The sequence below is a fragment of the Leptodactylus fuscus genome, chromosome 4 (genome assembly GCF_031893055.1).
Source record: "Leptodactylus fuscus isolate aLepFus1 chromosome 4, aLepFus1.hap2, whole genome shotgun sequence".
Lineage (NCBI taxonomy): Eukaryota > Metazoa > Chordata > Amphibia > Anura > Leptodactylidae > Leptodactylus > Leptodactylus fuscus.
Genome location: NC_134268.1, coordinates 27,013,286 through 27,041,121, shown reverse-complemented (window position 1 = coordinate 27,041,121; position 27,836 = coordinate 27,013,286). Strand labels below are relative to the sequence as shown.

General features: G+C 42.0%; 1 protein-coding gene across 1 annotated transcript in view; it reads left to right on the top strand.

The window, feature by feature from the left end:
- The window catches only part of LOC142200096 (fibrocystin-L-like), a 207,602-nt gene that overhangs the window by 71,149 nt on the left and 108,617 nt on the right, over positions 1-27,836 (top strand). Inside the window, exons 21-29 of the mRNA XM_075270160.1 lie at positions 739-897; positions 4,094-4,224; positions 7,704-7,858; positions 9,356-9,513; positions 12,026-12,170; positions 18,480-18,634; positions 20,776-20,898; positions 26,621-26,720; positions 26,853-26,972. Of these exons, the coding sequence (XP_075126261.1) occupies positions 739-897; positions 4,094-4,224; positions 7,704-7,858; positions 9,356-9,513; positions 12,026-12,170; positions 18,480-18,634; positions 20,776-20,898; positions 26,621-26,720; positions 26,853-26,972 (1,246 nt within the window). The remainder of the gene's footprint in view (positions 1-738; positions 898-4,093; positions 4,225-7,703; positions 7,859-9,355; positions 9,514-12,025; positions 12,171-18,479; positions 18,635-20,775; positions 20,899-26,620; positions 26,721-26,852; positions 26,973-27,836) is intronic.

Sequence of the window (27,836 nt, the reverse complement as noted above, 5' to 3'; positions counted from 1 at the left end):
GAATTGGGCACATGAATCTAGGGTAACATTAAATTGGGGGCAGATGATGGGGGAAATTAAACTGGGTGGGTTTAAGAGGGACATTAAAGAATGGGACTCACTGGAGGAGGACATTAAACCATGGGAGTAGCTGGAAGGGGACCTGTCCGCCTCTAGTTGCCCCCAGTTTAAGGTCTCCCTCTAGCTACCCCTACGGTTCAATGTCCCTTTCCAGCTGCACAATCTTAATGTCCCCTCTAGTTGCCCCCAATTTATTGTTCCATTCCAGCTACTATTAATTTATTGTCCCCCTCCAACCACCCTCACTGTTTAATGTCCATCTCCAGCTGTCACAGTTTAATTTCCCCCTCTAGTTTCTTCCATTTTGAACTGGGGCAAGAGGAGAGGGACTTAATACAGTGGGGCAGTTGGAGGGGAATTTAATAATGTGGGGGCATATAATGTATGGGTGACTGTAGGAGCATTATACTATGTGGGACACATGGAAAAATGGATTAGAATGGGTGGAGTCAGTGTAGAAGTGGGTGGGGCTAAATTTGTCATGGCGCACATAGCGTCCCACACATTCTGTCCCTCCTTCTGTTCTTTAAAAGTTGGGAGGTATGCTTATATTCACCTGTACTATGTATTTACCAAAAGTTCGCTTTGAATTTGTGAGTTTTTTGAATTTGAATTTGAATTTGAATTTGAATTTGAATTTGTTCTAATTGTTATTAACCCCACCCTCATAACGGTTTATTCTCTCAACAGTATTGCTGGGGCTTTCGGACAGATGAAACTGAAGCATTTTGTGGACGATATTCCATAAAGAATCCTTATTATCTATTCTATTATGGTTTTCAGAATGTGGTAACTCAGTCATCGTATGGTTATATCTCATTAACTTTACATAGCAAGGTACGGCTGTGTATTCCTGATTTCTTTTCTATTTATTTGGGTTGATATAATGTGCATAAATATTATTTTGGTGTTTAGAAACTCTGTTTAGGTTTTGGTAGTCAGTCAAGCTGTCTCTATGTGTATATCAAGTCCTGCTGCATTTGCCTAATGCTCTGTAACCACAAATGGCCGAAATCCAGTTCTTTCAATATACATTGTATGGCCACTTTATTATAGACACCTGTACTTTCATTTGGAGTTTCCCTCCATGGAAATTAGACATGTGACCTTGGATCAATGTGACCCTTCCACATTAGTTTGGGAAAATTAAATGATTGGAGAGACTGTGGATGAGTCATTGGTGCTAGACTAGCCAGAACATAAAACCCATTGTTCATTAGCACAGATGGGCTATGACTGCAGGAGACCAGAAAACAGAAACAGGGAAACAGAAATGCAAGATACAACTTGGAAAAAAAGAGCAAACATTGTTTTACTGAGTAATGTAGCAACATCAGGGGCATAACTAAAGGCTCACAGGCTCTGATGCAAGAGCTTGGGTCGGGCCACCCAGCACAATTTGTCCTATGCCCCATCCATTTATTTTAGCACCATTTACTTACTTCCCTTCTCTATCTGAGTCTAGACTGCCATGAAGACTTGGTCACAACCTATCATTCCCATCCCCTGTCACTGCACCCACACAGTAGTCATGGCCCTTTTGTGCCAAAGCCTCACCTCCTATATACCTCCTAAATGATATGTTTCTGACCAACTGATATTTTTGCCTTGAAATAGTCAATCTTATCCTTCTGACCGTGGAAGACTGTGTATCATAAATAACAACGGGCGAACCCCAGAAGATTCCTTTTCTGAACACAGAACGAAACAAAGGGAAATGAATATACTCTGGGGTCTCTTCAGATCCCAGAGTATAATAGCTGGAGGCCCAGGGGAGGTGGCAAAAGCAGAGAAAGATTTGTATTCACCTTCGGTTACCTCTCCTACGCCTCCTCACGGCATCCAGCGCTCTATGACTTCCTCCTTGCAGGGTCAGGCTTCCAGGGTCACCAAGACCTAAGAAAACATAAAAGAGCACTGGATGCTGCAAGGAGGCTCAGAAGGGGTTATGGAAAGTGAGTAGAGATGAGCGAGTACTGTTCAGATCAGCCAATCCGAACAGCACGCTCCATAGAAATGAATGGATGCACCTGGTACTTCCGCTTTGACATCGGCCGGCCGCTTAACCCCCCGCGTGCTGGCTATGTCCATTCATTTCTATGCGAGTGTGCTGTTCGGATCGGCTGATCCGAACAGTACTCGCTCATCTCTACAAGTGAGCATAATTTTTTTTTTTTTTTATAATTTTTTCATCTGGTATTAATAAGAGGTGACACCCAGTATGCTAGCCAACTTTGTTAGGCAAAGTTGTATTTGGCTTCAGTGATTTTTTTTTTTTCAACAATTCGTTCAATCTTTCTCCTATTATGTGATGGCTGACTCATGCGCACAACATGCGGCTCTGAAATTATATTTCCTTTCGGAGAAAAAAAAAAGCAAAAGAAATGGTTGTTATGCTACAGACAGACTACAAATAAGCTGCCATGAGTGAATGGATTTCATGGAGTTCCGGTCGGTGAATTCTAACAAGGGATTGGAAACGAATTGCAGCAAAATTTCGTTCTTCACCTCGTGACCAGGGACAATCATCTGGCAGCATTGAGTGCTTGGAAGGAACAATTGGAACTGACCCTGGTTTGTTTTCCAAAGTCATATCTAGAGAAGGGCAATCCTCTAAGGCAGCGGTTCTCAACCTGTGGGTCACGACCCCAGCAGGGGTCGAACGACCAAAACACAGGGGTCGCCTAAAGCATAACTCCCAACCGTCCCGGTCGGTGGGAGGTATGTCCCGGTTTCAACTTATCGGCGCCCGGAGGACGCCGATGAGTTGAACACACAGGCGATTAAAGCAGGAGCTGTCACAGCCAGCTCCTGCTTTAACGCTGCTCTGCGACTTCTGCTTGTGTAGCCGCGATGTGATGACATCACATCGCGCCTACAACTATATGAGTAAGCGAGACTGTGGAGAGAGCGGCGGGGGAGCGTGGGAAGGTGAGTATACATGTTTTTTTTTGTTTTAAACATTAAGGTGGAACATAATGAAGGGGCAGATGAAGGGGGGACGGCATGACACTGGCGACTGAGATGGAGGGACATGAAACTGTGGGCTAATGAAGGGGGGGACGGCATGACATTGGGGACAGAGATGGAGGGACATGAAACTGTGGGCTGATGAAGGGGGGGGACGGCATGACACTGGGGGCAGAGATGGAGGGACATGAAACTGGGGAAGAGATGGGGGAACATGAAACTGGGGGCAGATGAAGGGGTTATATGAAACTGGGGGAGAGATGGCGTGGGGACATATAATGTACGGGTGACTGTAGGAGGATTATACAGTGTGGGAGCACATGAAAAATGAATGAGATTGGGCGGAGTCAACATAAAAGTGGGTGGAGCTAAATTCACCACGGCACGCTGTGCGCGCCGCATGTTTTGTCCCTCTTTTTAATCTTCAAAAGTTGGGAGGTATGCCTAAAGCCATCAGAAAATACATATTTCCGATGGCTTTAGCCACTGAGAAGCCGCGCTACTGTCTGCAGCAGCGCTATTCAGCTGGAACGCACGCCGTTATGGACACACATTCCAAACTGAATGGGGTCACCGCAACATGAGGAACTGTATTGCGGGGTCACAGCATTAGAAAGGTTGAGAACCACTGCTCTAAAGATTCTTTGTGTTTTAGGTTCGGACAGTTCGACCTAAAGATTAATTTCAGGTTGAATAAATTCTTCACAAACCTGAAGTAGAATTATTGTACTATAGGGTCTCTTCAGACCCCAGAGTATAATGGGTGGAGGCCAAGGGAGAAATAAAAAAAATAACAAAAAGTTATACTCACTTTGCATTATAATTTCTGGGCATCCTCGTGGCATTTTGCACTCATCTGAGACCTCAAAGAAAAATGTGTTACTGATACTGAAGAGGAGAAATAAAAATCAGCACTACTAAAAATACATCAACAACGATGAGTTTAAAAATGGGTTTTTTTTTGTAACTTTTAATTAATTCTGTCCCATTGTTTCTACAATATACTGTATGTGTACAGATATGCTCTGGCTTTTGTACATGTGATGGTGTTTCCGTGTTTCAGCTTTGCTTTGCCTATAAAGGATATCCTAATACTGGAATGACTCTATATTTTCAATATGAAGACAGCAGCAATCTAGGAACCGTCAGAGACGCATACGGTTTTTTCAACTACGATTTTGCTCAGGGGAACAGGTATGTATGATTCTCTTCAACTTTGGTTTATTTTAGAAGTTAAAAAGAAGAACATTATATTTATCGGGCCCATACTGATGGCATTATCGTTTACATAGATGCTGCAATCGCTATAACGTAGGAAAAGAGAGTCCCCTAATATTAGGTTTGATGCTAATCCAAGTTACAACCTTACTTTGAAGCAATAACAATTGATTTTTCTTAAGAATGTCATCCTAATAATAATAATATTATTTATATAGCTCATATTCCATAGCACTTTACTTATCAGGGGACATGAACAGACAGTATGACAAAGAATGAATGTATCAAACAATAGGAGTGAGGGCTCTGCTCACAGGAGCTTACAATCTATGAGGAAACACAAGAGGTAAGAGGGTTTGTTTAGTACAATGGTCCAGCCAAGACATTTAAATTGTATCATGGCTGGGTCTTCCAGCAGAACAATGTCCGAAAACATACAGCCAAGGCAACAAAGGAGTGGTTCAAAAAGAAGCCCATTAAGGTCATGGATTGGCCTAGCCAGTCTGCAGACCTTAATCCCATAGAAAACTTATGGAGGGAGCTGAAGCTCCGAGTTGCCAAGCGACAGCCTCAAAATCTTAATGATTTAGAGACAGGGCCGGCTCCAGGTTTTTATGGGCCCTTGGGCGACAGAGCCTCAGTGGGCCCCCTTGTAAAGGAGGTGGGGGAGTTGAGACACTGTGCGTCGCAGATGAAGAGAGTGACGTCACGCAGGAGTGTGGCGTCACCAACGCCATACCTCCCAATTTTGAAAGAGTAGAAAGGGGCAAAATGTGCGGCGCGCTTTGCGCGCTGCAGCAAATTTGGCTCCACCCACTTTTATGTTGACTCCGCCCATTCTCATTTATTTATCATGTGCTCCCACACAGTATAATCCTCCTATAGTCACCCGTAAATTATATGCTCCCCCTCCATCTCTTCCCCAGTTTCATATACACCCTTCCTCTGCCCCCAGTTTCATGTCCCCCCTCCATCTCTATCCCCAGTTTCATCACGTTCTCCCCCTTCATCTGCTCACAGTTTCATGTCCCCCGTCTCTGCCCCAGTGTCATGCTGTTCCACCCCCCATCTGCCCCAGTGTCAAGCCGTTCCCCCCTTCCCTTCATTTGCCCCCCCAGTTTCATTGGGCCCCCTCCTTCTCTGTCCCCAGTTTCATGCCGTTCTCTCCCCACCCCCTTCATCTTCCCCAATGTCATGCCATTCCCCCCCTCCCCTTCATTCGCCCCCCAGTTTCATTCGGCCCCCTCCATCTCTGTCCCCAGTGTCATGCTGTTCTCTCCCCACCCCCTTCATCTTCCCCAGTGTCATGCCATTCCACCCCTCCATTTGCCCCCCAGTTTCATTGGGCCCCCTCCATCTCTGTCCCCAGTTTCATGCCGTTCTCTCCCCACCCCCTTCATCTTCCCCAGTGTCATGCCGTTCCCCCCCTCCCCTTCATTTGCCCCCTAGTTTCATGGGCCCCCTTCATTATGTTCCACCTTAATATTTAATACAAAACAAACACTTACACTCACCTTCCATCGTTCCCCCGACGCTCCTCTCTCCGTTCTCTCACTCCATTCACATAGTTCAGGGGATATTGTCACTCCTTAGGGAGAGACCACCGTATAGGTGTGTGGAGACTTGTTAAGCCTTTAGCACTCCACTTTGCAAGGAACTATGGGAAGAATATGCAAATCCGCCTTCCATGATGTAATTAGGAAGACAGTTGCTGCCTCATTGTTGCAAACCAATAGAGGGCGCTCACTGGAATGTGCAAGCCTGTCTTAAGACAGGATTCCAGTGACATAACCCAATAATGGCTGCTCCCTTTAGCCTCATGCCCGACCTTCCAAGAGGCCTTTGTTTAGCAATGACGCTGGGATTAATACCAGGTATAGTCTCTCAATCGAGGACAGCTGTTTCGCTCTGGTTGGATCTCATCAGCCCGATGTAGAGAGGACTATAACCTGGTAGAGGTGAGAGGCTTAGACAGGGTTCAGGGGATATTGTCACTCCTTAGGGAGAGACCACCGTATAGGTGTGTGGAGACTTGTTAAGCCTTTAGCACTCCACTTTGCAAGGAACTATGGGAAGAATATGCAAATCCGCCTTCCATGATGTAATTAGGAAGACAGTTGCTGCCTCATTGTTGCAAACCAATAGAGGGCGCTCACTGAAATGTGCAAGCCTGTCTTAAGACAGGATTCCAGTGACATAACCCAATAATGGCTGCTCCCTTTAGCCTCATGCCCGACCTTCCAAGAGGCCTTTGTTTAGCAATGACGCTGGGATTAATACCAGGTAATAGTCTCTCAATCGAGGACAGCTGTTTCGATCTGGTTGGATCTCATCAGCCCGATGTAGAGAGGACTATAACCTGGTAGAGGTGAGAGGCTTAGACAGGGTTCTCCACACACCTATACGGTGGTCTCTCCCTAAGGAGTGACAATATCCCCTGAACCCTGTCTAAGCCTCTCACCTCTACCAGGTTATAGTCCTCTTTACGTCGGGCTGATGAGATCCAACCAGATCGAAACAGCTGTCCTCGATTGAGAGACTATACCTGGTATTAATCCCAGCGTCATTGCTAAACAAAGGCCTCTTGGAAGGTCGGGCATGAGGCTAAAGGGAGCAGCCATTATTGGGTTATTTCACTGGAATCCTGTCTTAAGACAGGCTTGCACATTCCAGTGAGCGCCCTCTATTGGTTTGCAACAATGAGGCAGCAACTGTCTTCCTAATTACATCATGGAAGGCAGATTTGCATATTCTTCCCATAGTTCCATTCACATAGCGATTAAAGCAGGAGCTGTGAGCTCAGCTCCTGCTTTAAAGCTGCGGCACGGCTTGCGTGTGTAGGCGCAATGTGATGACGTCATCGGGCCTACACACGCACGCCGGGCCACAGCTTTAAAGCAGGAGCTGAGCTGTGACAGCTCCTGCTTTAATCGCTTATGTATTCAACGGATGCTGATGAGCTGAAATCGGGACAGGCAAGTGCTGGGGCGGGCAAGTGCCGGGGGCCCCCAGAGGCTATGTGGGCCCCAGCACTTGCCCGACTATGCTGTGCGCTGACGCCGGCCCTGTTTAGAGATGATCTGCAAAGAGGAGCAGACCAAAATTCCTCCTGACATGTGCGCAAACTTCATCATCACCTACAAAAAATGTCTGACTGCTCTGAGCACCAACAAGGGTTTGGCCACCAAGTACTAAGTCTTGTTTGCCAGAGGGATCAAATACTTATTTCTCTCTGCAAAATGCAAATAAATTTAAAAAATGTGATTTTCTGGATTTTATTTTTGATATTCTATCTCTCACTGTTAAAATTAACCTTCCCTTAAAATTATAGACTGTTCATGTCTTTGTCAGTGGGAAAATTTACAAAATCAGCAATCAAATAATTATTTCCTTCACTGTATATTATGGTATATAGTGATGATCTCGTATATGATCTAGCATCTCTTATTTCACAGTTGGACATATACCTGCATAGATTTGTTACAACTTGTTGAAACCCAGTATTCTGGACGAAATTTCAATGTGGGGTATATCTACCTATCGACAAGCCAATATTATTATATAGACGCTTTGTACATTGGACAGACCGTGACTACAAATAACCTAAATGGTAAGTGACTGAAGAAGTCATGTGCAAAAACATTTGTCCCTTTATTGAATATATATGTCATAGAGGGGTTTCCATGCTCAGGCCTCTGTCTAAAAACAGGCATTACCACGAATGGCTATTTTTTCAGTACTACGTTTCCCCTACTGTGGGCATTGCTGAAGCATTGCTTAAGATGTTGTCAAATTACTAAGGAAACATCAGCAGGTTGCGAGGGGTTAGGTCATCAAAATCAAATTGGTGGGGTGGCTCATTGGTTAGCACTGCAGCCTTGAAGTCCTGGGTTCGAATCCTGTCAGGAACAACATCTGCAAGGAGTTTGTATGTTCTCCCTGTGTTTGCGTGGATTTCTTCCCATTCTACAAAGACATACTGATAGGAGAAAAAAATATGTATATTGTGATCAAGTACTTACATGTTAATTTCTGTATTCAACCATCTCAAAAAGGGGGAAATGTTAGAGTTAAGTCCTCCATCTTTGTATTTTGTAAGCCATTTTGATACCTTTTCTCATATAAAGTATATGAGTATGTCTGCTTAAATTTCAAAATGCCCCTTTTGGGTGATGAGGAGTGCGATGTGGACAAATCCTTATCTCTCTATCCCAAGGGCCTCATCTTTTCTGTTGTGATTACTGGTTATTTGTATATATGTTATCTCTCTTACTCATATACCATACTCTCTTGTATGGTATATGGAGGTTATTTAGAGTTTATGTAGACTATTGTTCGTTATCTTCAAGGTTGGAGTGGTATCTTATCTCTTTTTCCATAGTATATACATATAGACATAGTGTGAGATGTTAGTTCATGCATAAGTATTTTGAAACTTTCTTTGTTTAAGGACAAAGTCCATCCTAGTTTGGAAAGTTATAATGAGATGCAAGTTACATTAGGCCTTTAGCCAATAGTCATGTGCCTGGTTTATGTTAAAACTCTATAACCAATCACGGTATTAGAATAGTCCAACCTACTTTTGTCTGTATTGTATTTAAAAATACCTTTTTGCACCATTAAATGAGAATTCACTAAGTACACCACCAGTTGTGTATGTGTGTGATTTTCTGCAGGCCTGCAAATTAATTAATTCGGAACTCTGCAACATACTCTATCATAAGAATCCATTGATGTCCTTAACACCTATAATTGGTGGGGTCTGCCATTTGTAATCTCCTTCGAGCAACTGGCTGAGACAACCACAGTATTCAAACAAGTGCTGGGGTCTCTGCTCTACTTACCAAGTACAAGACCATTGTAAAGAGGCTGCATTTAGTAATGCAGCTCAGCCCAATTCACTCACATGGGACTGAGCTGCATAAAAACCTTGTGACTGATGATGTCAAATGGCCTGCGAAGTGGAAACAGCACTCAAAAGAGAATAGCTACTGCTTCAAAGTTCTGATCTGTATAAACTGCCAATCTAATATTTTAGACCTGGATACATGGGATTATTGTTTTACTCTCCGGTTATGACCTTTGTCTGCTAATTTTTCTATTGCAGTTAATAGGAGGAGACCGGCTTTATCAGACATTGGACTCTTCGTACAAGATGTCAGCGTGACCCAATCTGTTACCGCATCTGAAAACCAGTATACCATTTATATAACCCCATATAACTGTGGATATAATTTCCCACTTTTTGCTGCTGGATTTGCAGAGGTAGGTGATGGGGTATATAGCAAGTAATGTATAAAAACTACCGAAAATTAAACAGGACCTTTTAAAGTATATGTGAAATCTAAAAATGTGAATACTAAGACTTGGTTTCCATAGAATGACTCCAGGGCTCCAATTTCTGCTAAAGAGGTTAGCCAGGATTAGAAACTTTTGTTACTTTTTTTTGTCGTAAACAGTGCCTCTTCCTCTTCTCAAGAAGTGACATCATGTCTATTGGTCACATGATCATGCTACTATTCCAATGAACATGAGCTGACATCATGCTCTGCACTGTTCACTGTTGTTCAATAATGATGGTGTTATCTAAAGATTCTTTGTGTTTGCGCCCCATTGTGATGGGGGGGGTCTACTTAAGTCCCCCACATGACCATAATAAGTTAGCCTACTCACTTTGGTAAAGTATAATGCATACAATACAAACATATTTAAATATACTAGCCTGCAATCATTTCCCCTAGTGCTCCAGTATGGGACAACGTGCAAATGTTAACCCCTTCCCGACATCCGCCGTACTAGTAAAGGCTCCCTGGCCTGTCTGCAATGCTTTTCTTTTGCAGGCTACTCTATGCAGCCTGCAAAAGAAATGACAATTTTTTTGCAATGCATGACTTTGGATATGGGATGTCCCTCACTCCTACCTAAAACCACCCAAACTACGGTAAATAATGACTTTGGAATAAATGCACAAAACACTTTATTTTGGTTGTAAAAATGGCCACAGCTTTATTAAACTCACATAAGTAAAATAATGACAGAAGGAGTCAGGTGAAGTGCTAGACCATTGGGATTCACAAATACTGTGAGATCCCCAGCTGTCTGACATACAGCACCCGGCCAGACAGCAATAAATAAATAAAGGGGGGCAGCACGCTCCGGCTTGCAATTCTAGCAGAGCCAGTACACTTTAAGGGCACCAACGACCCTGTGCTTAACCACTGTGCCCGCCTCTGGATGACGTTACTATTACGACATCCTTCAGGCTGGCCATTTCTAAAGCTCAGCCTGTTCACCACCATGAGGTTTAAACTCCTCTATTAGTTAAAATAAGTCTACAATAACTTGCCTGCAACTTCCACCTGACTCCTCAACCGCAAAAGTAAAGCTGTGACAGTTTATCATTGGACCATGTGACACGTAATACTTTATTACACACGACTGACTAAATAATGGCAAACCCCCGACTCACAAAGAGTCATCCTACAGCACTCAGGAGAGGAAAAAACCCCTGTGGAGGAAACTTCTAGGGAACCATGGCTGGAGGATGGCCCTTCCCTTGGGCCTAGAAGGATAATGCCCAACAATAACTCATCAGTCATCTCATAATTGAATATATAGAGCCAAATACACAATTACAGTAACAAAGCAATGATACAATAATACATTAGATAGGAAAATGTGAAAAAAAAAATTAAATAAAAATAAAAATAAAAAACAAGTATAACATAGTGATGCAAAGAGGGCGGGAGGGCGGGAAATGCTTCATCCAGGTCTTGTGATGAGAAAGAGGATGAAGATGGGTGAGACAGGAAGTGACATCTATTCCTAACTCCTCCCTCCCTACAGTAACACACTAAGCACCATACACTAAAGCAGAACATACACAGATATATACTCCTACTACAGATATATACTCCTACACAGAACATACAGATATACACTCCTACAGCAGAACATACACAGATATATACTCCTACAGCTGTATATACACTAAAGCTGAATATACACCGATATATTCTTAAAGCTGACCCAGTCTGTATAAATCTACTCAACTACTGCACAAAGAAGAAACTGCAGGAGTTATTGGTTCCCCCATCCCAAAGTCATGTCCCCCTTTGCTGATGGCTCCGGGGGTGTCTTTAGCATTGTAATGCATTGCACTAGTGATCAGACCCCTGGGGTTCAAGTCCCCTAGTAAAAAAGGAAGAAAAAAAAAAAAAGTATTAAAAATTCGAATCACCTCCCTTTCCCTAGAACACATGTAAAAGTACTTAAAGGGAGCATTCACACGGAGTAACGCCGGGCATGTATTACAGCCGTACACGCGGCGTTTACGAGCGCTCCCATTGAAGTGAATGGGAAGTGTTCGGCAGTCTGCCGAAACGCCGGCGTGTACGGCTGTAATACACACCCGGCGTTACTCTGTGTGAATGCCCCCAAATACTGTGAAACACCTACAAATTAGGTATCCCTGTGCCCAAAAATGCCCGTAGCAGTAAAAAAAAAAAAAATTCAAAAGTGCCAAACCGCAGACGGATCAAAAAATCCAACACAGCCAATTTTGATTGTGACCACCTTTATTTTATGTGTGGAATGAACAATGGTTTGTGTACAATCATACGCCGAACTCAGGGTCCTGGATACGGAAGTGAATGCTATTACTGCATCCCTTATAGCTATGCCTCTGCTGCCAGCAAGAAAAGATCTATATCCATTATATAAGCCAATAATATACTACCAGTACTTACTATCTTGTATTTATCATATATTTTTATAGAAAACTCTGAACAGCTCAGACTCAGCGATCTATACCACATCATCCTGGACACAAAATGCATTGATCCAGATAATTCGAACCCAGCCAGCGTCCCCTCCCATTGGAGGAACATTCAGTATTCAAGCTTATGGACGAAACTTAAGCGGTACGGTTATATCTCAGTTGGATATAATTTTCTATGTCTATAATGAGAGATGTATAAATTTATCAAGAACAGTTTTCGTGTGTGAAACATTGAAAAATATGCTGTATGTGCCTCTAACCCATTATCCTTTCTGACAGGAGAAACCACAGGCAGTCCAACATAATTATACAGGACAGATAAAATCCACATGTTTTACTACGCCAAAACTGGATTGTCTTCATAAAACAAGCTTTATTCTGGGTTAAAGATATTCATGACCTATCCTTATTAGATCACGTGGACTCCCAGCAACCCCACCCAATTCAATTGGATTGGTTATTGGGATTGAGCCGATCTTGAGATTTCAGGATCGATTTTAAAATCCGATTTCCGATCATTTTCCATTCTAACCCAATCCCGATCCCATTTCCGATCCTAATGCAAGTCAATTGGATTTTTTTTTCTTTCGAAGATCATTTTCAAAATTCTATAAAAAGTTACCAAAAAATACATACAAGTTCTTAGAATGCATCGAAAGAGCAAGGGAACACTTAAATGGCCATAAAACATTGATTTTTAATCACTATGTGAGGATGACGAGGCACTTGCCATATAATAAGTAGAGATGAGCGAGTAGTGTTCGATCGAGTAGGTGTTCGATCGAATACTACGGTATTCGAAATACTCGTACTCGATCGAACATTACTAGCTGTTCGAAGTTTAAAGGAATTCTACCATTAAACTACCTTTTTTTCTAATTACCACATCGGAATAGCCTTAAGAAAGGCTATTTGTCTCCTACCTTTAAACGTGGTCTCCGCCGCGCCGTTCCGTAGAAATACCGGTTTTAACCGGTATGCAAATGAGCTCTCTGCAGCAATGAGGGCGGGCCCCAGCGCTGAAACACTGATGAGCGTGTCCCCATTGCTGCCCAGAGCTCTTTTCTACGCCGCCTCCTTCTTCTGCAGCAACTCCGCCTCTTCTGGCTTCTCTTGCTCTTGTAGTTCTATACAAGAGCATAGAGAGGCTACCCCAAAATGGCTGCCGGCCAGCTCCTGTATTGAACTGCAAGAGCGGCTATCCAAAAATGACCGACAGCCATTTTTGGGTAGCCACTCTTGCAGTTCAATACAGGAGCCGGCGGCCATTTTGGGGTGGCATCTCTATGCTCCTGTATAGAACTACAAGAGCAAGAGAAGCCAGAAGAGGCGGAGTCCCTTTAATGTTCGATGCAGAATCAGCTATGACCAGCCACAATATTAATGTATAGAATCTCCCATAAAATAGTGCAAAAAAAAAAAAAGTTAAAAAAAAATAAAAATAAGTAAAAGCTCTAAATCCCTCCTTTCCCTAGAATACATATAAAAGTAGAAAATGACTGTGACACACATACACATTAGGTATCCCCGTGTCTGACAGTGCCCGGTCTACTGAATATAGGGGATCTGCAGTGCTCCTGTTCTGTCAGGAAGGGGTTAATAGGAGCACTGCAGATCCCCTATAGTCAGCCAGACCGAATTCCAAGTGGGGGAAGAAAAAACCTCAATCCTCAAGCTCAGGGAAGGGGCAGAGAGACAACCAAAACACCTCCTCCCCTTTCCCAGCACCTACTGCACCCAAAAACTCAGACCATTTTAATTTTTGAAATTTTCCAGTAGCTGCTGCATTTCCCCCCCTCGGCTTATACTCGAGTCAATAAGTTTTCACAGTTTTTTGTGGTAAAAACTCGGCTTATATTCGGGTCGGCTTATACTCGAGTAGTTAAGTCAAGTCAAGTCAAAAACGCTTTATTGGCACGTCCGAATAGGTATTTGGCATTGCCAAAGCTAGTAAAGTGGGCGGGGGGGGGGAGTATGTACGGTAGCTTGTGTATGATACTCCTATACCCTGCCTTGCACACTAGAAGTAGCCATGGGCCTTACTAACTTGCCTGAGTGGGTGCGGACACAGCTGGGGAAATAACTCACCTACCAGTGAAACAGAAACCCTTGACTAGTTTCACATTTATGAGGAGAGGGAAGATACAGAAAAGCCCCACAGATGCCCAGACTGGACTAACGGTGAATATGAGGAACAAACTATAGAACAGAAAATAAATGTGAAACACAGAAATACTGACACTAAGCAAAGGGAGAGCAAAAACAGAACTTAGTATCACACACAAAAAACCCTACAAAAATCCAAACCTCCAAACATAAAAATAATCTAGGGCTCACTGCACCCGAAACAACTATGTTTGGATAAGGAACTCAATGCTTAACAAAAGATCCAGATAATGTGAACAGGCAGCTATAGAAGCTGAACGGGCCAGGACTCAGATGCAGATGGAATTGCAGGCTTCAGACAGACAGACCATGTCTGGGACACAGGAACTGAAGCTTAAGACCGGCAACTGACAAAATGCAAGGCAGAGTATAAATAGCAAAAAGCAGGAGTATAAAGAAGGCCAATTGGATATCAGAACCACCTGAATAGAGTCCTAGCACAGCAGAGAAACTTAACCTCTCCCGAAGCCAAGACACACTAGCAATGGTTAGCCGTGCAGCTCATAGCACGATCCATGCCACAGTGCAACCACTGATACCGCATGCCCAGTGTGAACATTCCCCTACGGCGCATTGGACAGTTCATGTGCAGAATGCCGTTCCGAAACTCCACCCCCCAAACCTGACAGGCTGAGATAGTGAAGACCGGGTCCTAACAGGCGCCCCCTCCATGATGTGGCACACTATAATAACTATAATATGTAGTGCTTAAAGGGGTTTTCTGGGCATACAGTTTTTTTTTTTTTCTATAAAGGTCTGTTAGTGCTAGTGATGGGCTAATAAGTACACCCATATACCTTTAGCAGTGTTTGGAGTGATTTCTGGGTTTCTCTGGTTGCAGCTGCATCCTCTGTGTTTGTTTTCAAGCTATTACCTTCCTGCTGTGCAGTTCCTGTGTACTAATTCCCTCTCACTCAGCCTCCCCTCCCCTCTCACTTCGTTACAACCTCCGTCTCGCTAACCTAACCCCTCCCACCCTCACTGTCTTGATAAAACTAGCCCCTCCCACTGTCACTGACTAGCGATCCCTCCCATTACTAGCCCGTCCCACCGTCAACATCTCACTAAGTCTATCGATCCTGCTCATTACTAGCCCCTCCCCCTGTCTCCCTGGCTAACCTATTCCACCCACTGATAGAAGACGATAAGAAGGGGAGGAGCTGAACCTGGACACAGGAAGGCTTGGTAAGTATTGCTGGGGATAAGGGAGGGGGAACAGTGATTGTGACGTTCCATTTCAGAAGCGGTGAAATGGAACATCACCGGATTATCAGAAAGTGTCCTTGGAACGGTCACATGAGCGCTCCAGGGATATCGGTGATTACCGTATTTTTCGGACTATAAGACGCACTTTTTTTCCTCCCAATATGGGAGGAAAATGTGTGTGCGTCTTATAGTCCGAATGCAGCGTGTGCAGCGTCTGTGTCCTGTCTATGAGAATCAAAAGGAGAGCAGCACAGTGCCTGCCTGCTCTGCCCCTCCTTCCCTGTCTGTGTCGCGTGTTTGCAGGAGCGAGATCTGAGAGGCAGGGAAGTAGGGGCGGGCCAGACAGGTGAAGGAAGCGTGGTTTCAAGCTTGCCGAGAAAACCACGCCTCCTTCTCCCGTCTGGCCCGCCCCTCCTTCACTGCCTCTCAGATCTGGCTGCTGCAAACACGCGACACATACAGGGAAGGAGGGGCGGGCCAAACGGGAGGAGGAGGCGTGGTTTTCTCGGCAAGCTTGAAACCACGCCTCCTTCACCCGTCTGGCCCGCCCCTACTTCCCTGCCTGTGTGGCTTCATTGCAGGAGCAAGAGCTGAGAGGCAGTGAAGGAGGGACGAGCCAGACGGGTGAAAGAGGCATGTTTTCAAGTTTGCTTAGAAAACCACACCTCCTTCACCCGTCTGGCCCGCCCCTTTTTCTCTTCTTGCATAGCTTCACTGCAGGGTGTCTCTTTCCATCCATGGATTAGATAGATAGACAGACAGACAGATAGATTAGATAGATAGATAGATAGATAGATAGATAGATAGATAGATAGAGTCCTATGAAAAAGTTTGGGCACCCCTATTAATCTTAATCATTTTTTGTTCTAAATATTTTGGTGTTTGCAACAGCCATTTCAGTTTGATATATCTAATAACTGATGGACACAGTAATATTTCAGGATTGAAATGAGGTTTATTGTACTAACAGAAAATGTGCAATATGCATTAAACCAAAATTTGACCGGTGCAAAAGTATGGGCACCCTTATCATTTTATTGATTTGAATTCCCCTAACTACTTTTTACTGACTTACTGAAGCACAAAATTGGTTTTGTAACCTCAGTGAGCTTTGAACTTCATAGCCAGATGTATCCAATCATAAGAAAAGGTATTTAAGGTGGCCAATTGCAAGTTGATCTCCTATTTGAATCTCCTCTGAAGAGTGGCATCATGGGCTACTCAAAACAACTCTCAAATGATCTGAAAACAAAGATTGTTCAACATAGTTGTTCAGGGGAAGGATACAAAAAGTTGTCTCAGAGATTTAACCTGTCAGTTTCCACTGTGAGGAACATAGTAAGGAAATGGAAGACCACAGGGACAGTTCTTGTTAAGCCCAGAAGTGGCAGGCCAAGAAAAATATCAGAAAGGCAGAGAAGAAGAATGGTGAGAACAGTCAAGGACAATCCACAGACCACCTCCAAAGAGCTGCAGCATCATCTTGCTGCAGATGGTGTCACTGTGCATCGGTCAACTATACAGCGCACTTTGCACAAATAGAAGCTGTATGGGAGAGTGATGAGAAAGAAGCCGTTTCTGCACGTACGCCACAAATAGAGTTGCCTGAGGTATGAAAAAGCACATTTGGACAAGGCAGCTTCATTTTGGAAACAAAAATTGAGTTGTTTGGTTATAAAAAAAGGCGTTATGCATGGCGTCCAAAAAGAAACAGCATTCCAAGAAAAACACATGCTACCCACTGTAAAATTTGGTGGAGGTTCCATCATGCTTTGGGGCTGTGTGGCCAATGCCGGCATCGGGAATCTTGTTAAAGTTGAGGGTCGCATGGATTCCACTCAGTATCAGCAGATTCTTGAGAATAATGTTCAAGAATCAGTGACGAAGTTGAAGTTACGCCGGGGATGGATATTTCAGCAAGACAATGATCCAAAACACCGCTCCAAATCCTCAGGCATTCATGCAGAGGAACAATTACAATGTTCTGGAATGGCCATCCCAGTCCCCAGACCTGAATATCATTGAACATCTGTGGGATGATTTGAAGCGGGCTGTCCATGCTCGGCGACCATCTAACTTAACTGAACTTGAATTGTTTGTCCAAAATACCTTTATCCAGGATCCAGGAACTGATTAAAAGCTACAGGAAGCGACTAGAGGCTGTTATCTTTGCAAAAGGAGGATCTACTAAATATTAATGTCACTTTTCTGTTGAGGTGCCCATATTTTTGCACCGTCAAATTTTGGTTTAATGCATATTGCGCATTTTCTGTTAGTACAATAAACCTCATTTCAATCCTGAAATATTACTGTGTCCATCAGTTATTAGATATATCAAACTGAAATGGCTGCTGCAAACACCAAAATATTTAGAACTAAAAATGATTAAGATTAATAGGGGTGCCCAAACTTTTTCATAGGACTGTATGTTCAAATCACCCCCATATCCCTAGAATACATATAAAACAAAAACATTACTGTGAAACACATACACATTTGGTATCCCTGTGTCCGAAAGCCCCCGGTTCTATTTACATTGGTGAAATACTATATTATTAGGTTATTAAATACTTCACCAATTTTTTTTCCTTAAAATTTTTTTTTTCCCTATTTTCCTCCTCTAAAACCGTGCGTCTTATGGTCCGGTGCGTCTTATAGTCCGAAAAATACGGTATGCATTTTTTAATGGAAGTAAATTAGAAGTTAGGTAGGGGAGGGAGTTTAGTTTAGGAGTTAATTATCAGTTTATTCTGGACAACCCCTTTAATTATAATGATCATACAATATGGTGCCCAGATAGAAGTATCTTAATAACAATGCTATATAGTGACCTTACCCCTATATGCAGCAACATGTGGTACAGTGCAATTGTTTACCGTTGTCATGCAACACCACCATACAATACTGAAATTTTGCCAACACACTTTATGTTGGTACAAAGCATTAGGTGCCAAGGCATGGGTGATGTCTTTATTTAGTAGGGGTAATTGACACACCTCTTGTGGTGACACAGGTTACACACCTTAAGGCCAGCGATGACAACTGGTAATACCAATGCTTTTCTTTGTTTGTTCTACAGACTTTAGTGTAGACAGCTCTGAGTCTGATCTGAAATATGCGTTACAGACCATACCGGAGGTAGGACAAGTCTCCATTTACAAATATGGAAGCTGCAGAGGATACTATTGGCAAATAAAGTTCTTAACAGCTAGAGGATACCAGCCGCTGTTACAGGTAAATAGGTTTTTCATCTATTCATATTCGGAGCTTACCCTACAATATAAAAACGCTTGAAAATCTCCTTGATCAGAAGTCTAAGTATATAGTGATATCTGCAATATTTATTGTTTTAACTTGAAGATGTATCAGAGACGGGCTTAGTAAATGTAATAGAAGTGGAGCTACCATGTTGCACATTGCATCAGTCTCACTGAATAAAACTATATGTATATCTACTGTATAGTCACAGCTGGACTTTTCCTCACCTAGGAAAAATGATTGTTTCCCGAGCCTCAGTCATGTATTGACTCTCTCCAGGGCAGAGTGGCCTGGTGGTATCTTTACTCTGTTAGGGCATGTATATATATATATATATATATATATATATATATATATATATATATATATTATTTTATATATATATATATACCCTTGCCTACTACACACAGCTATATTACACTATGAAACATAGTGTTGAATACTGTCAGGGCTCCTAGGAACCTATCCATAAAACATAGTGTAGAACACTGTCAGGACTCCTAGGAACCTATCTATAAAACATAGTGTAGAATACTGTCAGGGCTCCTAGGAACCTATCTATAAAACATAGTGTAGAATACTGTCAGGGCTCCTAGGAACCTATCTATAAAACATAGTGTAGAACACTGTCAGGACTCCTAGGAACTAGAGATGAGCGAACAGTAAAATGTTCGAGGTTCGATATTCGTTTTGAGTAGCCCCTCAATATTCGACTACTCGAATACAAGCGGACATGCGCAGTCGGCTCTGTCCAGGCCCGATGCCTGGCAGAGTGAATGAAGAGCCGGAAGACGCCGCAGGGAAGCTGCACGGAGAAGACTTCTAAAGGTAGGAGAAGAACCAGCGTTGATTGGCCGACGGTATAGCATTCGACCAATCAATACTGGTTCTGCATCGAACTTTTACATTCGAACAGCGAGTGGTACTCGATCGAGTACGAATATTTCAAATACCGTAGTATTTGATCACATACCTACTCAATCGAATACTACTCACTCATCTCTACTAGTAACCTATCTGTAAAACATAGTGTAGGACACTGTCAGGGCTCCTAGGAACCTATCCATAAAACATAGTGTAGTACACTTATCTCTGGTCAGGACCTATTTTGGGTAGAGATGGAAAAAAAAGTTACTGACTCAGGCTTCAAAATAAAAAGATTAAATATTTGAAATTATATTCTATAATTTGTATTTACTATTGTATAATTAGTTATAAAGTTAATACATATTTATTTATATAGGAAATCATTCACCAAATTTTTAATGAATTAGAAGATCTTTATTGCTTCTGATTGGTCATGGCTGTTAGAGTTGAAGTTGGCACAGGAGTTGGAGTTGAATTTGATCTGAGGAAAATAGAAGTGTCTGAGTTTTCTGCTTCAAAATCTGCTCCCAAAACATTCCTGCTTGCTTCCCATTGTTTTCAATGGGAGGGAGTGACTTAGGCTTCTTTTTTTCAGTAAGAAGCGAAGGGCAAGAAGTCTAGCCCTAATATGTTGGAAACTCCGCTGAAGCTGGAGCTTGTGATCACACATGGCTCAATCTCATTTGAAGTGGCCAATCAAAGTATACAAACTAGATGCCTATTTTTAGTTCTGAGCATACTCAAATTAACTATCGCAGTCCCTAAATAACAAGAGACTCACTGTGCTGTTTTTATGTTTGTATCAAATCAGTAGATTGCTATTATATGTGTCCTTAACTGTCCGTTCCCAAAGATGTCCGACTTTTCAAGCGGACAGCAAAACCTGACATGTAGGTTTTTGCTGTCCGCTTGAAAAGTCGGACATCTTTGGGAACGGACAGTTAAGGACACCCACGGACAGTAAAAGAACGCACCCGATGTCCATTTAAATCAATGAAAAATGTACGGACACAGCTAGTGTCCGCTGCTAATCGCACAAGATTTTTCATGGACATTAGCAGCGGACACTTGCTGTCGGACACCGACGGTAGTGTGAACGCTCCCTTACAGACAGAGTGAAGTTTGTGTGAAAAAAGTTTTCTTTTATAAACATCACAGAAATACTCATTTATTTCAAGTAACTGTCCTTATATATTGATCGGATGGCATAAAATGTCTGTATCTAAGTGTAAGCCATGTGTTTTATTCAGATAATCCGTTCCAAGGTAACCGGTGTAAATGCTGCAGTGACTGTAGTAAAAGTAACTAATGGCGGCCTGTTTCGTCAGCACTTGCTGGGAGATTTGGTGAGAACACCCAACAAAAAGCCACAGGTATAACTTTACATTACTTACTTCATCACTAATACTTATAAAGATGTTGATGGGTGAAATATTGATACTGAATGGGTGAAAGATAAAATCTGGTGAACCCACCTCGCCTAACAGAACAGGGTTTTAAGAACCTGAATTATCAGATATACATTCACATCATGTGGATGGTGTGAACACTCATTATTGTTTGTGCAATCAAAGATTTGGAAACTTTTAATGTATTTTGCATTTAATTTTTCTACTTCTTGTGCCTGAATGACAATATTTTTTTATTACATTTTCTATATTATTTGCAGTTCCTAATACAATGATAGCATGGCCAGTAAAATAGAATCCTTCGTTTGTGGTAAAACTGGATGATGACCAATATGGAGATTAATACAGTTCCATCTTATTTGTTTAGTATGTATATGTAAATGAGATATCACAGTACTGTGAGAATAAGAGGAGGATGTCTAGAGAGGCACAATATCTACCTAATAGATTAACCCCTTAAGGACACAGCCCAAAAGTACGTTAAGGACCAGGCCTGTTTTTTCAAAATTGACATGTGTCACTTTAAATGGCAATAACTTTGAGACGCTTTAACTTACACAAGTGATTTTGAGACTGTTTTCTCGTAACACATTATACTTCATGTTAGTGGTAAACACTAATCAATATTTTTGTATTTACTTATTAAAAAAAATAGGAAATTTGATGGAAATTTGGAAAAAAATTGCAATTTTCAAAATGTGAAATTCTCTGCTTTTCATGCAGATAGTTATACCACCCAAATACAGGAATAAATATTATCTCCCATATCTCTGTTATATCGGCATCATCTTTTGATTGTATTTTAATTTATTTTGGACGTTACAAGGCTTACAAGTGTAACAGCGATTTTCCAGATTTACAAGAAATGTAACTATGTTTGTTTTTTTGTTTGTTTTACACACTTTATTTTTTTTAAAAAAACCTTTTTTACATTTTTTTATTTGTGCTGCAAGCACACTAGAACCAGCGATCAGAGAGGATCGCTGGTTCTATACTAACAATAGACTTGCAATTCACGTGTATTGCAAGTCTATAGAGGAAGCTAGCTATGCAGATGCATAGACTAGCTTCCTCTTGTCCTGGCATCCAAGGGGTTAACCCTCCCCCCATTGGAGCGAGCTCCAATGGGGGTAGGGATTAAGGAGCAGTGTGTAGCTGTAAATTACAGCACACAGACTCCTTATGCAGCCGGCAGCATGCTTTATAGCCGGCCAAACCCCTAGGGTGCCATGATCACTATGGATCATGGCACCTTAAGGGTTAAACAGCGGGGGGTCGGTGCAATCACCGTCCCTGCTGCTACAGGGGAAGCCTGGCTGTCAAATACAGCCGGCCTCCCATGGAGATCGCACGGGCTCTGCTTCTGAGCCCGTGCAATCTCCATCACGTACAGGTACGTGGGAATGCGGGAACTAACCACATTCCCTGACATACAGGTACGTGATTTACATAGTTACATAGTAGATGAGGTTGGATAAAGACATGAGTCCATCAAGTCCAACCTATAACCCTACAATCCCCTACAGTGTTGATCCAGGGGAAGGCAAAAAACCCCATGAGGCTCCTGCCAATTGCCCTATTTCAGGGGAAAAAATTCCTTCCCGACTCCAAATCTGGCAGTCAGTATAAAACCCTGGATCAACGTGTCCTTAAAATCTAGAGACCATAACCCATTATATTTTTCTCTTCAAGAAAGGCATCGAGGCCCACTTTGAACTTGTTCAGTGAATCCGCCATCACCACTTCCTGGGGCAGAGAGTTCCATAGTCTCTCTGTTCTTACTGTGAAGAATCCCCTTCTATGTTTCTGGTGAAACCTTCTCTCCTCCAGACGTAGAGGATGTCCTCTTGTCACTGTCACTGGCCTAGGAGTAAAAATATCCTTAGAAAGTTCTTTGTATTGTCCCTTCATGTATTTGTACATTGTTATTAGATCTCCCCGTAGACGTCTTTTCTCTAAACTGAATAACCCCAAGTTTGTTAATCTATCGTTGTACTCCAGTCCACCCATTCCCCTAATCATTTTGGTTGCCCGTCTTTGCACTTTTTCAAGTTCACTTATGTCTTTCTTGTATATCGGGGCCCAAAATTGCGCACAATATTCTAAGTGTGGCCGTACCAGCGATTTGTATAGAGGCATAACTATGTCCTTGTCATGAGAATCTAGACCTCTTTTGATGCATCCCATAACTTTATTTGCCTTGGCAGCAGCCGCCTGGCACTGGTCATTAAAGGTAAGCTTGCTGTCCACCAAAATCCCTAAGTCTTTTTCATTGACAGTCTTACCCAGTAATTTACTATTTAGTACATAGTCATACATTTTATTACGTCGCCCAAAGTGCATTACTTTACATTTGTCAACATTAAACTTCATTTGCCAAGTCTCCGCCCATGCTTCCAGTTTCCTTAGATCCCCTTGTAATATTCTACTATCCTCCTCATTATTGATTACCCTACAAAGTTTAGTATCATCTGCAAATATAGACACCCTGCTTTGTAAACCCTCTACCAGGTCATTAATAAAGATATTAAACAAGAGAGGACCTAATACTGACCCTTGTGGCACCCCACTGGTGACTGTGGCCCAGTCTGAATATTTACCATTAACAAGTACCCTCTGTTTCCTATCAGTGAGCCAGTTTTTAACCCAAATGCATATGTTTTCCCCCAGTCCCAACATTCTCATTTTGCATACCAACCGTTTATGTGGAACAGTATCAAAAGCCTTTGAAAAGTCCAGGTACACCACGTCTACTGCATTACCCATGTCCAGTCTTGAACTTACCTCCTCATAGAAGCTGATCAGATTAGTCTGACAGGACCGATTCCTCATAAACCCATGCTGATTTGGTGATATAAGATTATTTACATTGAGATACTCCAGGATAGCATCTCTTAGAAAGCCCTCAAATATCTTTCCCACCACAGAAGTTAAACTTACTGGCCTATAGTTTCCAGGTTCCCTTTTACACCCCTTTTTGAAAATTGGCACCACATTTGCTATTCGCCAATCCTCTGGTACAGACCGAGTCATTACTGAATCCTTAAATATTAGATACAAGGGTCTATCTATGACCATGCTTAATTCCCTCAGAACTCGGGGGTGTATACCATCTGGACCGGGCGATTTCTCTATTTTAGTGTTTTGCAGGCGGCGCTGCACTTCTTCCTGTGTTAAGCAGGTGACATTTAATTGAGAGTTTACATTACCCCTAATCATGTTGTTGGCCAATGGATTTTCTTGTGTAAACACTGTAGAGAAGAAGGCATTTAATACTTGTGCTTTTTCCTCATCCTCCTCCACCATTACACCCAGATTATTTTTGAGAGTGCCCACATTGTCAGTTTTTATTCTCTTATTATTTATGTAATTGAAGAATAATTTTGGATTACTTTTACTTTCCTCGGCAATTTTTCTCTCAGCCTCAATCTTCGCCTCCTTTATTTGTTTTTTGCACAATTTATTTTTCTCCTTATAGTTTTTTAATGCTGTGTCGCTACTTTCTTGTTTTAGTACTTTAAATGCTTCCTTTTTATCCCTCATTGCATTCTGTACTGTTTTAGTTAGCCATATTGGTTTTCTATGATTTCTGGCCCGCTTATTGCCATAGGGTATGTGTTTTCTAGTGGTCTTATTTAGTATATTTTTGAAGATGTCCCATTTAGTTTGTGTTCCCGTCACATTGAGGACATTGTCCCAGTTTATGCTGCTAAGCTCCTCTCTCAGCTGGTTAAAATTTGCCTTCCTGAAGTTTAGTGTTTTTGTACCCCCTCTAATGAACGTCTTCTTAATGTGTACAAGAAAACTTATTATGTTATGGTCACTATTACCCAGATGTCCCCCAACCTCCACTTTTGATAATGTGTCAGGTTCATTTTTAAAATTAGGTCTAAAAGTGCCTGGCCTCTTGTTGGGTCCTGCACTAGTTGCGATAGGTAATTGTCTTTTATTACTGACAAGAACCTGTTCCCTTTGTTGGATCTGCAGGTTTCTGCCTCCCAGTTGATATCAGGGTAGTTGAAATCCCCCATAATAATGACTTTATTATGCTTTTATTTAGCGTTAAGGGGTTAAAGGGGTCGGTCACTTTCAGACCAATATTGACAAACAAATGTACAATAGAAAGATATACAATTTTGCAATATACTTTCTGTATAAATTCCTCACGGTTTTCTAGATTTTGGCTTGTTGTCATTCATTTTGTTACTTCTAGAGGATGAAACTCTGACCATGGCCATGTGATATACAGTCCATGATCATGTGATATACAGTCCATGGTCATGTGATATACAGTCCATGGTCATGTGATATACAGTCCATGGTCATGTGATGAGGACACAGGTGCACAGCTGATTACCAGGCAGATGTCTGATTACTGGGCTGTGACTATAACGAGCGGCACCTGTGTGCTCATCACATGACCATGGACCGTAAATCACATGACCATGGACCATAAATGCCATGACCATGGACCGGAAATCACATGACCATGGTCAGAGTCTTATCCTCTAGAAGTAACAGAATGAATGACAGCAAGTCGAATTCTAGAAAAACAGTGAGGAATTGATACAGAAAGTATATTGCAAAATTGTATATCTTTTTATTGTACATTTGTTTGTCAATATTGGTCTGAAAGTGGCCGACCCCTTTAAATCTAAAGCTGGCCCTATAGGTAAAATCTGATGTGCGTGGCCAACTCAAGGCAGTAGACAATCTGTATCTACTGGTTATGCTACATTCAGGTGACAAACCCGTGGTTATGGTACTTTTCCCCTAAACAGATGTAGCTAAATAGAGATAAGACAACTCAATACTTTTTTATTTTAATTACTTTTTGGGTTTCTTACCAGTGCTTACCATGATCTCACTTTCTGCATCAGTAGGACACTGCACAATATGGTTGAAATGTCTAGCGGTTACCATCACACTTGCTTTAGCAGCCCTTATAGATCAGCTGCCCTCACAGGTCACCTTCCCAGAGCTTGTCAATGGTGGAGGAAGGGAGACACACACTGTAGACAACAAGGCCTTTACTGTAGGATTTCTACTAGTTGACCGGTGTAGATAGCAAGCAACAATTGAAGAAAACACCAGAGAGTGTTTTTTTCAGGACTCCTGGCAACAGATTCTACTCTTCTCCTGTCACAGGGATGTAACACCTGCTTCCTAGAACCTATGTCACCACTGAGCTGGGTCTGGCTAATGCCATGGTTCCAGGAACTCACTACCAACTTAGTAGTGCCAAGGTGTTTCCTCACCACAAGCTGACCAGGTCGTACATGCAGCCCCTGAGCAGCAACTCGCTCCTCTTCTGCCAGTTGGGAGAGCTCCATCTCACTATCCTTTCCACCATGGAAAACCTGGGCAACCCATGAGTTCAGTATATTGAACTCAAACTCAATTCACAAACTCAATTCTGCCAGTCCAGCGCCATTGCAAAATTTTATTTCCAAGTGATACATACTAATCATTACATTGCAAAGTGCAAATCATATGCAAACATAAGATAATATATAACGGCCTATGCAATGATAGCTAGAGTAAGCCAAGCCATGTTACACTGCACCAAAGCAGTACCTCTGTCAAACCGCAAACATTGTGAAAGTGACCACCCCTACCATCTTACAGGGGTCAAAGGGGGTAGCTATTCTATTCTAATAAATAAACACTAATTTATACATTATAGGTGGAAGTCTACATAAACGGGATTCCTTCAAAGTGTTCTGGAAACTGTGACTACAGCTGGGATCCTGTACAGACACCAGCTATCTATTCTATCAGTACAGGTAATGAGGGCTAATACAATCATCAGAATAATAATTTTTTAAAAAAAAGTTTGTGGTGTTCAAAATTGGAGTTCCCCTTTAAGTGCATTACAATAGCCAACAGCATTATATTAATAACAATTTGTTTTTCAGGTGTCAGTGGAGATAATAAGATATTGGTAATAAACGGGACTGGATTTTCTAACAGCACCGGCAATGACACAACCTATGTGACCATTGGAAACTACTCTTGCACCATTCTTGCCCTCACTTGTAAGTTAAACTTCACCAAAAAACGTAATCACACCTCATGGTTTTTTTTTTGCCTTTCCCTGGATCACTGTAGGGTTATAGGTTGTACTTGATGGAGTGATGTCTTTATCTAACCTCATGCAACTATTTAACTATGTAACATTAAAGGAACTGTCTCATGGCAAGTTCATATGCCCAGTTTGTACATTATATAGGGGTACCCCCAGTCAGGGTTACACTGTACTTGCCATAGTATTGTAGTCTATGGTATAACTGATTTAATGTGCACAGGTTCAAGCTAAAACAAAGAGTGAAATTGAATGAAGAGTGACATTTTTAAAAATAAAAAAAAATACTAAAAATTGAAATCACCCTCCCTTCCCCTAGAATACACATAAAAGTAAAGACACAAAAATTCCCAAATTATTAAAATATAAAAATATTTTGACATACAGTTTTTATCTCTTTGCCTCACAAAAAGGAATAAAAGTAATCAAAACGTCAAATCGATCTCCAAAATAGTATCAAGAAAATTCTATATTATCCTGCATAAAAAGACTCCTTATACAGCTCTGTACACAGAAGTACACTGCCTGGCCAAAAAAAAAGTCGCCTTGTGCAACAAGGTTCCGTTCCACCCCTGATATAATTATGAACTGTTCATGACATGAATTTGCATATATTCTTGAATATATATAATTGAGTTGTAGCCTGTCAAGTGCAGATCATAATTGAAGGTGTGAAGCGATGTCTACCAACAGAAGAGCTACCAGAGGAAGAGATGATAGTGCCTTCAAGAAGGGGCAAGTCATTGGATTGCATCAGGCCAACAAATCGACCAAGGAGATAGCCAAAGTAACTGGTATCGGACAGAGAACTGTTCAG